The sequence below is a fragment of the Neomonachus schauinslandi genome, chromosome 10 (assembly GCF_002201575.2).
Source record: "Neomonachus schauinslandi chromosome 10, ASM220157v2, whole genome shotgun sequence".
Classification (NCBI taxonomy): domain Eukaryota; kingdom Metazoa; phylum Chordata; class Mammalia; order Carnivora; family Phocidae; genus Neomonachus; species Neomonachus schauinslandi.
In genome coordinates this window covers 123,381,273-123,395,939 of record NC_058412.1, presented here as the reverse complement: position 1 = coordinate 123,395,939, position 14,667 = coordinate 123,381,273, and the positions used below count along the sequence as shown (strand labels likewise).

Sequence of the window (14,667 nt, the reverse complement as noted above, 5' to 3'; positions counted from 1 at the left end):
AATTAAATTAAAAACAACAACAACAACAAAAAGAAATTATACCATAATTTTATTTTATTATGTTAGTCACCATAGAGTACATCATTAGTTTTTAATGTAGTGTTCCATGATTCATTGTTTGCGTAAATAAAATAAAATTAAAAAAAAAAAAGAAATTAAACCATAGAGGAAAGGAAAGACCTGGGATTTATTTTTCAGAGTTAAGGTTTTTGGTTTTTTTTTTTAAGATTTTATTTATTTATTTGACACAGAGAGAGAGCGAGAGCAGGAACACAAGCAGGGGGAGTGTGAGAGGGAGAAACAGGCTTCCTGAGGAGCAGGGAGCCTAATGCGGGGCTCGATCCCAGGACCCTGGGATCATGACCTGAGCCGAAGGCAGACGCTTAACGACTGAGCCACTCAGGCGCCCCCAGAGTTAAGGTTTTATGCTATGAATCAATGCTATGATTCTCATCATCTCTGAATTATGGAGGGAAGGCAGGAAGGCAGGAAGGGAGGGAGGGAGGAAAAATGCAGGAAGCAGGGAGGGAGGGAGGAAAGCTCTGATCTCCTTCAGGAGAACTGGCTGCAGGAAACACAATTGACTGACAGCCCAGTTGCCACGCCTCTGGGTCCTCCATCTTGTTTGAATCAAGGTTGTGTTCCCCCAGGCTGCTTCCTGCCAACAACTGAGATCAGTGGGGATCCTAGAGCAGACCTATCCCTATGAGATAGAGGACTCCCCTAATAAGCAACCAAGATTTCCCACTGGTCCGGACCAGCCTTCTTAGAACTGAGCTACAATCAGAGACTTTCTGCCCAAACCCCCTGCCCTCCCACCTCCTTTCACTAGTGTGAGACCCCCCCCCTTCTCCATCTGAGGGCTCGCCTTCTCCTGCCCCTATTTATCCTTCGTGGTGCTTCCCCAGTAAATCTCTTGTACATCTAATTCCCTCTTGGGAGGGTCTAGACTGACAGGAGAGGAAACACTGCACTTTTAGAAGTAAAAGTAAGAGTCGGGTGAATTGTGATACAAAATGTGGAGAAACAATGCTGAAAAAGATGAGACCTCTCACACCTGGGAATTCTCAGAACAGTTCCCAAACCGGAGACAATAAAACCAAGAGCTGAGAGTAGACGGCCCAGGAATAAGTTATGAAAGAACCCTCAAGAGTAAAAGCCCCCACCTGCTCCTGTAGGACCTCAATAGAAATGGCTGACACCAGCAGGGATAACCACTTATCCTGCTGAGCTGGGAGAAAGGCAGAGCAGGATGCAGAATGCAACAGCTGGGAGTGCGTCACCGCAAGCAATAAGCTAAAACTAGAGACAAAGCATTAAATACATCTAAGATTGGGAGATCAGTTTGGAGGGAAGAGATTTAGTGGAAGCCCTCGAGAAATCTTCCCTACTTGAGCTATTCATAAAGGCACATTCAAAGGCACCTTGTGCTTTTCTCTTTTGATGTGCAGGTGAGCACATAGCTACAGTGGAGAGATCTTGGGCGGGATGGGATGATATAGAGCAAGCAGAATCCCAAGCTCTGTCCCAACAGGTGGGTAAATCCTTCTTGAGAGTAGGATACTCCACTAACTACAAGGAGTAAACCCTGGCATAGAACCAAAACTCAGAGGAGAGATCCCAAAAACGCCAAGAAAGTTTACTCCCCATTCCCAGCCTGTCCCTGGACTCAGGACAGTAGCTAGAACACAATCCCCAACCCTCGCACTGGAGAGATGGGAAGCCAGAAGGAGCTCAGTAAAGGATAGAATGAGAAAAACCATTGTTTAGCAACCATTCAATAATCACTGAATCTGGCAAGAATCATCAATGGATATTAAAACTAGTGAGTAAAATTTTGAGAAGCAAAATGATATCTACAGAGCTACAAAGCATCTTCCCATGGATAACTTATTTCTTACAAGGGGGAGAACAGGAACTTGATAGTGGAGAATCCTGGCAGATACCACCTTACTCAAGTAATCAAAGTTAACATCATCACTCAACAAAACAAATCAACATCACGTGCCTCCTGATGATACACCACAAAGAACACTCTATCTCTTCCGTAGTATTACTGCCAAAAATGCATAGCGTGAATCTAATCGTGAGAAAATATCAGATAAGTTTGATTGAGGGACATTCTGTAATATAACTTGCCTGTGATGTTCCAAAATGTCAGCATCACAAATTAAAAAAAAAATCAAGGAATTGTTCTGGATTAAAGAAGATTAAAGACAATTGAATTCAAAGCAGGATCCAGAATTTTCTTTTCCTATAAAGGACATTATTGAAACAATTGGTGAAATCTGGGTAAGTTCTAGAGACAGACTTCATGGGTGTGCAACTAAGCCACATCAGGCCCTGTACTCAGGAAGACCCTGTACCTGAGGTTAATGATCTTTGGTCACTGACTTGATATTCTCAGTATTTTACCTTTGAATTTGTGCTTTGTAGGTGAAGACTGTTAGGAGAGTATAGCATGCTGTCGGGACATGGGGCCTTGGCTCAAAAGCTGTCCCACCTCTTGCTACCTTCCCAGGATGGATTCTTAGCAGCCGAATCTGCCTCCTGGCATTCTGGCTCTGCCCAGTGTCCCCCTTTCCACCTTCACCCCCTTGACCCTGCCACCTTATGGCTGGGGTGGTAATTGAGTCACATTAGTGGGGAAGCCCACGATCTGTCATTGTCTTCACCTCCCCTTTGGGGGCCTGGACATGGGTACAAGGGGGTGAGAGTTAGGTGTGCACACCCTGTGGCATTCGGGAAAGGCTATGGCAGCCACTGTCTCTGTTTGGGGATGGCAGCACCATGGTGCATCCAGGAGGCCGCTCGGCGGGGGCTAACCTCTCACTCACTCCAGTCCAGGTACCAAGCACATCCAGCACAGAGACTGCAATCCCTTGGAGACCACCCATCCATGGGTTAGAGTGCGGGAACTGTAGAAGGAGGAAACTGATTTCCCCACCCACGGCTAGGGCACAGGGCTAGAGTCGAACAGCAGGTGGAATGCTCGAGGATATGCTGCCAAGTGTCAGGGCAGGAACCTTGGGCACCTCTGAGAGTCTTCACTGCCCCCACAAGTATCCTCCTGCCTGAAGGAGAGTGAAACTGAATAATAAATAAACAGCTCTATGACAAATCTAGAGAGAGACTCTACAAGAAAGGAAAAAGTGTTATATGTAAGGACTTTTAGTGGCACATTTCCCCAGCTTTTAGAACAGGGGCCCCCACATTTTCATTCAGCACCAAGCCCCATAAGTTACATAGCCGGTCCTATCTGTAGATTAGATAATAATATCATATCAATGTTAATTTCCTGAATTTGATCATTATGGTCCTGTGGTTATCTAAGAGAATGCCTTTATTTTAGGAAATTGACGTATTTAAGATGTCTGCAACTTATTCTCACGTGCTACAGAAAAACATACTATGTTGTGGGGGATGTGGAGGGAGAGAAAGAAATGAAAGAAAATGTGGTAGAATGTAACATGTGATGCATATACATAGAGTATGCAGGAAATCTCGGCACTAATCCTGTAACCATAAGTCTAAAATTACATCAAAAGTAAAAGTTGAGGGGCGCCTGGGTGGCTCAGTCGTTGGGCGTCTGCCTTCGGCTGGGGTCATTTAAAAAAAAAAAAAGTAAAAGTTGAAAGAAAAGAATAAAATAAAGCTTAAAAAAAAGAAAAAAGAAAAGGCAAGGAGAACCCAACCACATCAGAGCTACCGGGAGGGGGGGACATAGATAGTGTCCCATGAAACCGCAGGCCAAAGTGACAGAAACAAGGCAACTGTGCATGTGAACTACAGGGAATGGGAATTCCCCAAGACAGCTGGAGAACTGGCCTGTGATCGTGGATATGCACCTCATTGGCATATTAATATGTTGAGGGATTTGTTCTATTTCAAAGCAGTTTTTAAAAAAGATGCGGGGCTCGATTCCAGGACCCCGGGATCATGACCTGAGCCAAAGGCAGACGCTTAACGACTGAGCCCCCCAGGTGCCCCTTTGTTCTTGCTTCTAGTGACATAAGCCTCCCCCCCCCACCACCACCAATCCTGAACTGATGCCCCAATGCTCCTGTGGCTGTTGCCTGCCCTTCTGCCCTGCCCATGGATGCATCTTCGGGAAACTAACTCGTGAAATAATCATACTGCAAACACAACAAATACTTCACCTCCTGACCCTGTTGAAAATAAAGTGAGAGGGTGAGACAAGCTTAGGACTAGAGTGACAGCTGACCGAACGCTAACCTTCCACTCAGTGCTGCAGCCTGTTGGTGAGGATCTGGTTTGCTCAGCTGTGCAACGTACTTGGGGGGAGCTGCAGCGACCCCCTCAGCCACGAGCAGCATAACAGTTGTAGGTCCTGCTTGCAGAACGGAGAGGTCCTAGACTCAGAGGTCTCTGTATGCTCCCCACCGCTGGGACATCAACCCCAGGACCCAGTCAGACCAGACCTGTTGGGGTGAGCTCATTACACACAAAGATGGGACCCCCCCCCAGGGCTGCTCTGTCCCCAGAGCTTGTGCCCTTCACACTGTAAACGCCCCTCTGGAAATTTTTCATGGGATGAACAATCTGAAGCCTCTGGTTTCTTATGGGTTAGATAGGGTTAGTTTTAGGATTATGGGCCGGATCTTGGCACTAGGGGTAGAGGTGATGGAAGGCAGGTGCAGTCAGTCTGAAAACAACAGCTCACGAATGGGAGGCTGGTGTTCCAGTCAGTAGGCAGGGCTCCCCCTGGCCTGGGTGCCCACAGGACCCATGTCAGCCAAACTCCAGGTAGCAATCTACATAGACTCATGGGTAGGTACCTGGGTTGGCTGAGTGATTTGGAGCACAGAAGCCTCTCCATTGGCTTATTCATGATCTCTGATGTAGAACTCAAAACTGCTTTGAGGGGTGCCTGGGCAGCTCAGTGGGTTAAGCGTCTGCCTTCGGCTCAGGTCATGATCTCCGGGTCCTGGGATGGAGCCCTGCTTCGGGCTCCCCGCTCAGCAGGGAGTCTGCTTCTCCCTGTCCATCTGCCCTTCCCTCCTGCTTGTGCTGTCTCTCTCAAATAAATAAAATCTTTTTAAAAAACCTGCTTTGATGGGGCGCCTGGGTGGCTCAGTCGTTAAGCGTCTGCCTTCGGCTCAGGTCATGATCCCAGGGTCCTGGGATCAAGCCCCACATCGGACTCCCTGCTCGGCGGGAAGCCTGTTTCTCCCTCTCCCACTCCCCCTGCTTGTGTTCCCTCTCTCGCTCTCTCTGTCAAATAAATAAATAAAATTAAAAAAAAAAAAAAAAAAAAAGCAAGAACAAAAAGACATTTTTTCCCTGCGGTGGTATAACTGCTCTCCCTGTTCCCACATCGCCCCCTAGAGTCTATTCTTTTTTTTTTTTAAGATTTTATTTATTTTTATTTGAGAGAGAGAATGAGAGAGAGGGAGTACATGAGAGAGGGGAGGGTCAGAGGGAGAAGCAGACTCCCTGCTGAGCAGGGAGCCCGATGCAGGACTCGATCCCGGGACTCCAGGATCATGACCTGAGCCGAAGGCAGTCGCTTAACCAACTGAGCCACCCAGGCGCCCCCTAGAGTCTATTCTTAATATAACAACCAGAAGGATCTTTCAAACACAAGTCAGATCGCATCTCTGCTCAAACCCCTCTCATAGCTCCTAAATTCCCTAGAATAAAAGGTAAAGTCCTTGCAGTGACCACAATGTCCTCTATAATCGGTGCCCACACTACCTCTCTGAGCTCATCTCCCCTCGGGCCCCTGACCGCTCCTTTATTCCAACCCCGTTAGCACCCTGGACAATCCTCAAATACCCAGGGCACACTCTGACCTCAGGTCCTTAGCCCTGGAAGTTTCCTGGGCCTGGACAGCTCTTCCCACAGATTGTCACATGGCTCATGTCCTCCTTCACTCAACTCAGTACTTGAATGCCGCTTAATGAATACCCTCTGTGAAGTAACCAACCCCCACCCCTACCCCATCCCCTGGACTCCCTGGTCCTCTTACCCATCTTTATGTTACCACCTGCCATGGTATACATGTGTGGGTTCATTCATTTATTGACTGTCCCCCCCACTATACACACACACACACACACACACACACACACACACTCTTGGTACCAAATCCCTACCACCTACAACAGAGGTGCTCAATAAATATTTACTGAATGAGTGAATGCCTCTGCTTATGCTATTCCTCAGGCAGGGTTACCCTCTACTGGTCTGTCTTTAGAACTTCATTTTTTATGTAACTTTCTATTATCCCTCCAAATGCAAACCTGAACTTCCCTGTAAAACAGAGGCTTGTTTCCACGTGGGTGTTATCACACACAGCCCTCTGGACCGGAGACGGGACGTAAAGGCATCAGCAAAGCCGTCTGCTGTTGGAGATGGGAGAGTCTGGTTGGAGATGGGAGAGTCCTGAATTCTGGAGCTGTGGCCAGAATGAGGGGCTCTAGGAGGTGCCACGAGGATGACACTCCCATCTGGAGCCAGCAATCTACCAGGATTCCTGGCCATGGGAGCCATCCTCCAAAGGAGGAAGGGACCAATTCAGAGCAGCCCCTTTCTTCCTTCCTCTTCCCACTCCTCCACCAAAGACCCACAGAGTCCCCAACGTGCGGCAGCCACTCAGCGACCAAAGTTGATCAAAGAAATGTCCTCGGCCGGGGTCTCCTCCAAACCCACCCATTTTCTCACCTGACCCACTCCATCCCTCAACCCTCCTTTTCCAGCAGATTCTTCCTGTTCATCACTGGGACCCTTGGTAACCTCCACCCCTGGTTCTCCCCCACTTTATATTCCCCAGGACGCCGCTGGGCCAGGGCCCCCTTGAAAAAGTCCCACCCCCTCTCAGGGTTCTGGTGGAGGGCCTGAGGATCCAACTCCCTCGGACCCCTACTCAGGGTGGTCCTGAGCAGCCTTCTCATGCGGTAAAACCTCCCCCACCATGTCTGCTATTCCACTGCTGGCACTTTGTTTCTTGAGTTAAACTGGGAGTAGCAAATTCACCTGCTAGCCCTGATCAGTGGGTAGCCCTGGAGTGTTAGGGAGAGGAACAGCATGAGTGCTAAAGGTTTGCAGAGTGGGTGATGGTGGGGGAATAATGAAGTGCATACAAAAGGTATGCCCTGCCTGAGTTAGACAGAGCTCTGCCCAGGGTTGTCTCCGAGGGCAAACCTGGGGAAGATGAGGCAAGTGGAGGGAACGGCAGCCACACATTTGGTCCCTAACAGCGCTACCGAGCCCATCGCCAGATGCCTTTGGGGCTGCCTGCAAGGGCGGGGGGGGGGGGGGGCGCGGAGGCGGAACCCAAGCGTGGGCAGGGACAGAAATCAGAAAAGGGAAAACTACACTGCCATCTATCGCCAAGAGGCAGCTTATGCACCGAGCACCGTCACTTGCATCCGAAGACTCATTCACCTGGCATCGAGGGCGGGGGGGGGGGGGGGGGATGGAGGGAGCCTTGGGGTCTTGCCTGGCTCATGGCCTGGAGCAGGGACCCACAAGAGGATGAGAAAGATAAGCCAGCCAAACACCAAGCCACCAAGGTTTTCTGTCTCCAGACCATCGCCCTCAAGCTGCCCTGACCTCTCTCATCCCACGGTGCGTGGAGCAGAGGAGGAGGGAAAAGCTGTTCTGGGGTGGGCAGAGGAACATTGAGAGAAGGGGATAAAGGGAGAGGGACATGGAGGAGGGCCAGAAAAAGAGGCGATGGGGGAACTTAGAGGGATAGAGGGATAGAGAACAAGGGGAAGAGACAGTATAGAGAAAGGGATAACGGGGAAACAGGAGAAGAGGAAGAGAGAGAGCAAGAGAGGAGATATGAGGACTGAGACCAAGCTAGGTCTCTGAAAGAACACACAAGAAACTGGTAGATTTGGTGTCACCCATAAAAGACAGCTAGGGGCTGGGAGGCGGGGGGTAAGCTTGAAGGACCCTTTCCATTGTTTTGTTTTTTAACCTTTTGAATTTTGGTCCATGTGACTGTATTATTTCTACAAAATAACAGTTTGATTTAAAAACCAACAACTAGGGGCCCCTGACTCTTGTTTTCAGCTCAGGTCATGATCTCGGGGCCATGAGATTGAGGCCCTTGTCGGGCTCTGCACTCAGCAGGGAGTGGGCTTGGGAATCTCTCTCTCCCTCTCCCTCTGCCCCTCCCCCACTCACTCTAAATAAAATCTTAAAAAAAAATAAAAACTCAACAACCAGGGGCGCCTGCGTGGCTCAGATGATTAAGCATCTACCTCCAGCTCAGGTCATGATCTCTGGGTCCTGGGATAGAGCCCCACGTCAGGCTCTCTGTTCAGTAGGGGAGCCTGCTTCTCCCTCTCCCTCTGCCCCTCCCCCCCCCACTCGTGCTCTCTCTCTCGAATAAATGAATAGAATCTTTAAAAAAACAGAACCAACAACCAGTCAAAGCACCCCGGCTTTGCCACTTTCTACCCATGTGGCTGCAAGCAAGTCACCTGGTGGACTCCTGCTCTAGAACTCGGACTGTCATCAGCCACAGGGAGGGTTGTTGTGGCTCAGGGAGATCTCACAAACAAATCTCCCAGCCCTGGGTCCCACTGCTGTTTTCAAGCCCCCGGCAATGAATGGGAGTGACTTTGGAAGCATTCCACCTGTCTCTGAGCCTGTTCTCTCTTCCATCTCCTTCGCAGGGAAAGGGTAACCCCCAACCTCCCGGGAAAAGTGCTACTATGCAAGCCGAGCCCTGAATGTATGTTCATTGTTTCAGAGTTGATCCCGCCCTGGACTTCATGCCCAGATGACCTGGGCGCCCCACCTCAACCCAGAGTCAGGGGAGGCAGGGACAGAACGATTAAGAATGGAGGCCATGCCCTGCACCCAGTGCTGGAAGCGGTCACTTTATTGGCTGGAAAAGGAAGAAGCAGTGCTCAGCTCTGGAGGGAATACAGCGGCCAGAAAGAGGGGACGGTAGCTGGGCAGGAGCCAGGCAAGGCCGGGCAGAAACTTCCACTCCCCCACTCCTTGGGCTGTGGTGGCTGGAGCTGGAGGAAGAAAATCATATTAATACATCAACGACAATATCCAAAATACTAGCCAAGAGGACCTGGAGCTTAAATTCTGGACCAAAGCTCCCCTGCTCTCCCTTTCCACTACACACGAGCAAAGCCACACCTTCCTGAGGCCTGGGGGCTCTGCCTGCACATCTCTGCAGATCCTAGACTCACCTCCTCTGCTTCAGACCGTCCTGGGACCTACCTAGGTCACCACAGCCCAACCGACTGCTGTGGCCTTCCTGAGGGACCATCGTCATTCGCCTCCCTACGAGTCCCTCTACCACCAGGAGGTTCTGCTGTGCCTCCGTTCTTAGGGTAAACTGGGATTAGCTGGTCAAGGAGATCCTATTGATCCCATTTTATAAGCATAATGATTGCAGCTCAGGGAGGTAAAAGCTAGGTAAGTGTCAGAGCTGAAGTCTGAATCCGGGTCTTCCTGGCCACGAAGTCCAGCCATGCTGCTGGCTCTCAGGGAGGCAAGGGGTGGCTGGCATCGCTGGAGAGCTCTGGGCCCTCGGGAGACCGTGGTTCCCGCTCAGGCACTGAAAGGACCCCTTGAAATGGCAACCACGGGGCATGGGGCACTTCCTCCCCTCTTGGTGGTCTCGGTCTTCCCATCTGTGCAATACTCGGTCCCACCAGTGACCTGTCAGTCCCTGGGCTGAGGGCTTATCACCCTAGCCCACGATCAACAATATTTCGACCAGAGGGCGCTCCCGGGTTCCTGTTCCTCCTGTGTCACCGCAGTACCGACCTTCGGTCTATCCTCGAGGACGGGCCCAGGGTCATCCCTCTGCCAAGCCTGCTCTCTCCCACCACCGCCCCACCCCTCCCACCCCATGAGGTTTTCCTCCTCTGCTCCCACAGCACTCAGCCCTTCCCTCCCTGGGAGTGTCCCCGCTTCAGCCACGGGGCTGCTCTGTGAGGAAGGGCCGTGGTCCCCTTCTGTCCCAGCACCTGACACAGAGACCTTGGCACAGCGCTGGATCTCCCAATGGGCCAACCAAACATGTGCTTTGGGTCTTGTATTTCTTGACTTACTCACACTTACTCTAGGACTTAGTATTGTTTTATTTCTAGTTGCAGGCAGGGGAAGAGAGGCTCCACAATCCTTCCCCTGCAGGGACAGAACCAGCAGAGGTGGCCGAACACAGCCCCAGCCCGCCACGGAGCACGGGCTCAGCACACTTCGAATACACATTTGCTGCCTGCCACACATGTCCTGAAAAGCCAGTCTTCAGCCTCCCACTGGCCACGTGCAAAGAGCTTCCCACCTCCCCTCCCCCTCCAGCCACTGGCCACGGTCCCCTCTCGGGACACAGCTGCTCCTCCCACTGATGACTTTCTGGGTGCCCGCTAAGGAAACAGAGTGAATCTTCTCTTTCCCTCACAGCCCAATTCATCAGCAAATACGGTCCCATCTACCTTCACGTATGTCCGAAACCCAGCCACTTGGCTCCCTGGTCTGTCATCTCTCCGGGGCCTCCCACAGGAGCCTCCCAGCTGGTCTCCTGCCTCTGCCCCTGCCCCCCAACAGTCTACTCTCCACCCAGCAGCCAGAGCAACGCTTTTCAAATCTAAGCCCGAGGATGTCCATTTCCATGGAGGCAACATCTCTGGGTCAAGACCAAAGTCCTATAGTGACCTCTCAGGCCCCTCAGGAGCTGCTCCACTTACCCTTGACCTTCCTCTGTGTTCTCCCTGCTCCCTTCCAGCTTCCTGGCTTTTCCTGAAACAGCAAGGACACTCCTGCTTTTGTATCTGCGGGCCCTCACCTGTAACGCACCCCCCCGCCCCAGACACCCTCACAGCCCCCTCCCTCAAGTTCTGGCAAGTCTGTGCTCAAATGCTGTCTTCTGGGTAGGGCCTTCCCTGAGGGTCCCTGTAACGAACAAACACAAAAATGGCAACCCTGCCTCCTGCCCACCCTGGCCCACCCCCACCCCAGCACTCCCATCCCCCTTCTGTTTCCTTTTCCTCCAGGACACTTTCCTCCCTTGAACATTCTACAGAATATACTCGCTTATGTCTTTTTCTTTATCGTCCGTTAGCACATAAACCCCATCCGAGAGAAATCTGTGTGTGATTCGCTCACTCATGGATCATCCTCAGTACCCAGAGCAGTGCACCGCGCACGACAGATGCTCAACAGAGATGTGTTGAGGGCATGAAAGCAAAGAAACGGACAGATAGTGAGCAGAGGTCTGTTCGCCCAGGCCCTCCTTTTCAACCGCCTTTACAGCGAGACATCCTGGCACTTCCCCTCCGCTCTCGCCCCCCACCTACCTCAGAGGACAGGAGTGACACAGGACACCTTCCCGCAACCATTGTAGCAGCATTTCAACAGGCCAGGACACTGGCTGTCCACCTGGCACTGGTCCCGGCAGAGGCCAAGCTGGGGGAAGTCAGTGTTCACCTTGGGGCAGGAACCCTGCTTTTCTGGAGAGAAAAAGGAGCAAGGGGAAGCGGGCAGAGAGGATGCCAGATGAACACTTGTCCACAACATGATCTCCCACCACCCTCCCCGTGTCACAAAGTGGACAGCTGCCTGCTGGGCTTGATCTTGGGGGCGCCTAGGAAAACCACCCGCAAGCCCCTCCTCCTCCCTCCGTCCTTGATTTTGGAATGACCCAACACCACACCGCTGGTAGAAGTAAAACCAAGACCTGAGCCCAGTCTGTGACCGTCCATTTACACACACACACTTCCTGGGTCAAGGATAAGGGAGCTGGGCTCAATTCCCAGGAGCCCCAAGAGCAAGCCCAGCCAAAGGTCAAACACAGGCACAGAACTGGCTGATCAGCTGCACAGGACAGGAGTGGCTGACTTCCTAGCACAGAGAAATCATTCCCTTGAAAAGGGCAGGAGGTCTGGACACTGGGCTTCCCCAGGACGAAAGGGAATCAGGAACGTCTTACTGACAAAACACGCCACTGTGGACAGAGGATCTACTCTCTACAGAGATACTTTCTGTGTGTTATTTCATTTAGCCCCCATGTCAGTCCCACAAAGTTTGGGATTATCATTCCCATTTTGATGACGAGAAAGCAGAGGCTCAGAGACGTAAAGCAACTTGCTGAGGATCACACAGCTAGCAGATAGGCAGAACTAAGATTCTAGTTCAGGAAGCCATCTGGCCCCATCCCTCTTCCTGCCTCAGTCTGTCCATCTGAGACCAAAAAAAAAAGCAAAGACTGCACCTAACAGTAGGCATGCCTTCTGTCCCCCTCCACCTTACTCATCTGTCTGTCTGCCTCTCTCTTTCTTTCTCAGTCCTCACCTCTCCTTCTGATCCTCCTCTCTGTGCTCGATTAGAAGCCTCCAGACCCAGCAGCTGCCCTCTGCCTCCCACCTCCTGGCTCCTAAGTCTGAGGTCTCTAGTTACAAACCATCCCAGCACCTACTGGCATCTTGGGAGAAATAACAGAGAGGGAAAATCCCTGGGGCTGTATTCTGGCTAAAGACCAGTAATCACAACAGCTTGGTGCCCCAGGTCATATCCCTGCCTCTAGTCCTCAGTTTTTCCCTGTGAAAAATGAGAAGCTTGAATTTCATGTTGTCTAAGGCCACCCCCTGCTCTGATGAGCGTCCCCATAGCCTGGGGGAGAGAGTGAGCTCTACCAAGGACCTTTTGTGGACCACCAGCGCTTTCGCATAGTTCTCGCTCTCAATATTTAGAGTGGAAGAGATTGTTTTAAATACAGGAAGAGAGGAGGGGTGTTCAGGGAGGAGTCCTGATTTCCTTCTAACCAGCCTTCCAGAAGGGGCAAAAGTTGAAGCACCTCACTATGACTCCCGTCGAACCATGGAGTGACGGGTGCCGTTGGGCAAGAGCCTTTCTGTTCTGACATTCACAACCACATCTTTAGGATAGGCTGGGCGCTCTCCTTAATGTGTAAAGTCTCTTTCCGTCTGGACAGAGGAATCCGGGGAGTCTTGCTAGGCCAGGCGCTCCAAGTCCTTCCCCCAGAGCTGCGGGAGGCCCCAGGGGAGGGACTCCGAGAGGGCTGGGTGCCCCAGGTCTTGGGAGCCAATCTGCTCGCCAACCCCGGGCTTCCCCGCGGCTCCAACCCGCCAGGGAGGAACCTGTGAAACGGGTGCCTTGACCTCCGGGAACACCGTCCCGGCTGGTGCTTGCCCGGAAGCCCGTCACGCACCAGGGAATGGAATCCAGCCAAGGGTGGGGGACCTCCTCCCCCCCCCCACCCCCCACCCCCCTGGCTGAGCTTCAGCGACGCCTTTGGCTCCCCGGGGTCCCGCGAGGAAGCACGCGGCAGATCTGGTTCCATCCGCCTCGACTCTTCAGGGCTCCCTGGGGTTGGCTGGGGGCCCTGTGCCCCGATCCCGGCGCTCTGCCTCCTCCAGCCCACCGCGCCCTTCCCCGCCCCGCCCTGGGCGCCCCGGGGTTACCGTCGGGCAGGTGGCAGATGGTGGCGCAGCCAGCCTGGCAGCACTTGAGGTTGTCGGCACATTGGGCGTCGGAGAGGCACTCCTGCGTGCAGTTCAGGTCTGCCTGTAGCTGGGGGCACACGCCTTTCTTCTCCGCTTCTCCGCCTGGGAGGCGCACGGTCAGTGGGGCGCGGGGCCCCAGTCCCGGAGGACGCCCACCTCCTGCTCCCAGGGCCGCAGATCTCAAGCTCCAAGGATATCTCAGTCTCTGGCCCTGGGCGCCCCCCTTACAGCTTTCAGAGGGCCCCACCTCCAGGCCTGGGGGCCCCGACACCTGGAAGTACGGGGGGTTACCTAACCCTCATCCTCAGATCCCTCAATCTTTAGGGGAGCCCCACAGAGCTGAACATCCAGGAGCTTCCGACGTCTAGGCAGAGGGTCCCCCCACCGGCCACCAAGTCTCCACCTTTAGCACAGAGCCTCTGCTCCAAATTTCAGCCTTCAGTGGTCTCCCCCTCCTCCAGCACATTGGACCCCACACCCTAAGCTCTAAGGGTCACCACCTTCAGGAACCACGGAATCCTCAAATTTTAGTCTTCATGGGTCTCCCCACTTCTGCCCCAGGAATCCCCAATTCTCCAGCTCCCAGAGAGGCTACGTGCGCCTTGGCCGGGCCCTGTCCTGGCGCTCCTGGAGCGGCCCCTCTGGGCGCCAGGGCTGTCCCCGCCCCGCTCACCTGGGACTCGGGGGAGGCCGAGCAGCAGCAGGCCGAGGAGGAGAGCGACGGCGAGAGGACCCGGGTGGCTGGCGGGCATGGTGCTGCGCTGGGGCGGGGTGCAGGTGTGAGCCGCCACCCGGATGCCGGGATTTAACCACGCGCTCGAGGGGCGTGGGGTAGGGGTGGGGCCGCGCCGGCGGGCGCGGAGGGGGCTCAGGGGCCACCGCGGGTTGGCTGCCACCTCAGGCCATTTCACAATCCCCTGGGATCAGGTGTCACTCTTGGCCCGGGTGGGAACCAGGAACCTGAGCAGCTTCCAGGCCTGGCGCAGCTCGACCAGCTGCAGCCGGACCCTTGTCCACTCCTCTGCTCTCTCCTCCCCCCTGGGGCCTGAGCGCAGGGCTGCGGTGGCCTCCTGGGTCTCCGGGTAATGCCCGGGGAGGAAAGGACGCAGCCCACAGGGAGGCAAATAGAGCCTGCGGATTAAGTGGTTGGCTCTGGCGCAGCCGGATCAGAGCGCAGACCTCCGTGTAAGGATTCATG

General features: G+C 53.1%; 1 protein-coding gene across 1 annotated transcript; it reads right to left on the bottom strand.

Annotated features, from left to right (window-relative positions):
* Positions 1 to 8,845: 8,845 nt before the first annotated feature.
* On the bottom strand, positions 8,846 to 14,250 carry WFDC2 (WAP four-disulfide core domain 2). Its single transcript, XM_021689231.1, has 4 exons — positions 14,143 to 14,250; positions 13,428 to 13,571; positions 11,304 to 11,456; positions 8,846 to 9,005 (listed from the first exon to the last, which is right to left on the bottom strand). The coding sequence occupies exons 1-3, from the start codon at positions 14,219 to 14,221 to the stop codon at positions 11,305 to 11,307; spliced, it is 375 nt and encodes a 124-aa protein (XP_021544906.1). The 5' UTR covers positions 14,222 to 14,250; the 3' UTR covers positions 8,846 to 9,005; position 11,304.
* Between the last annotated feature and the right edge of the window lie 417 nt (positions 14,251 to 14,667).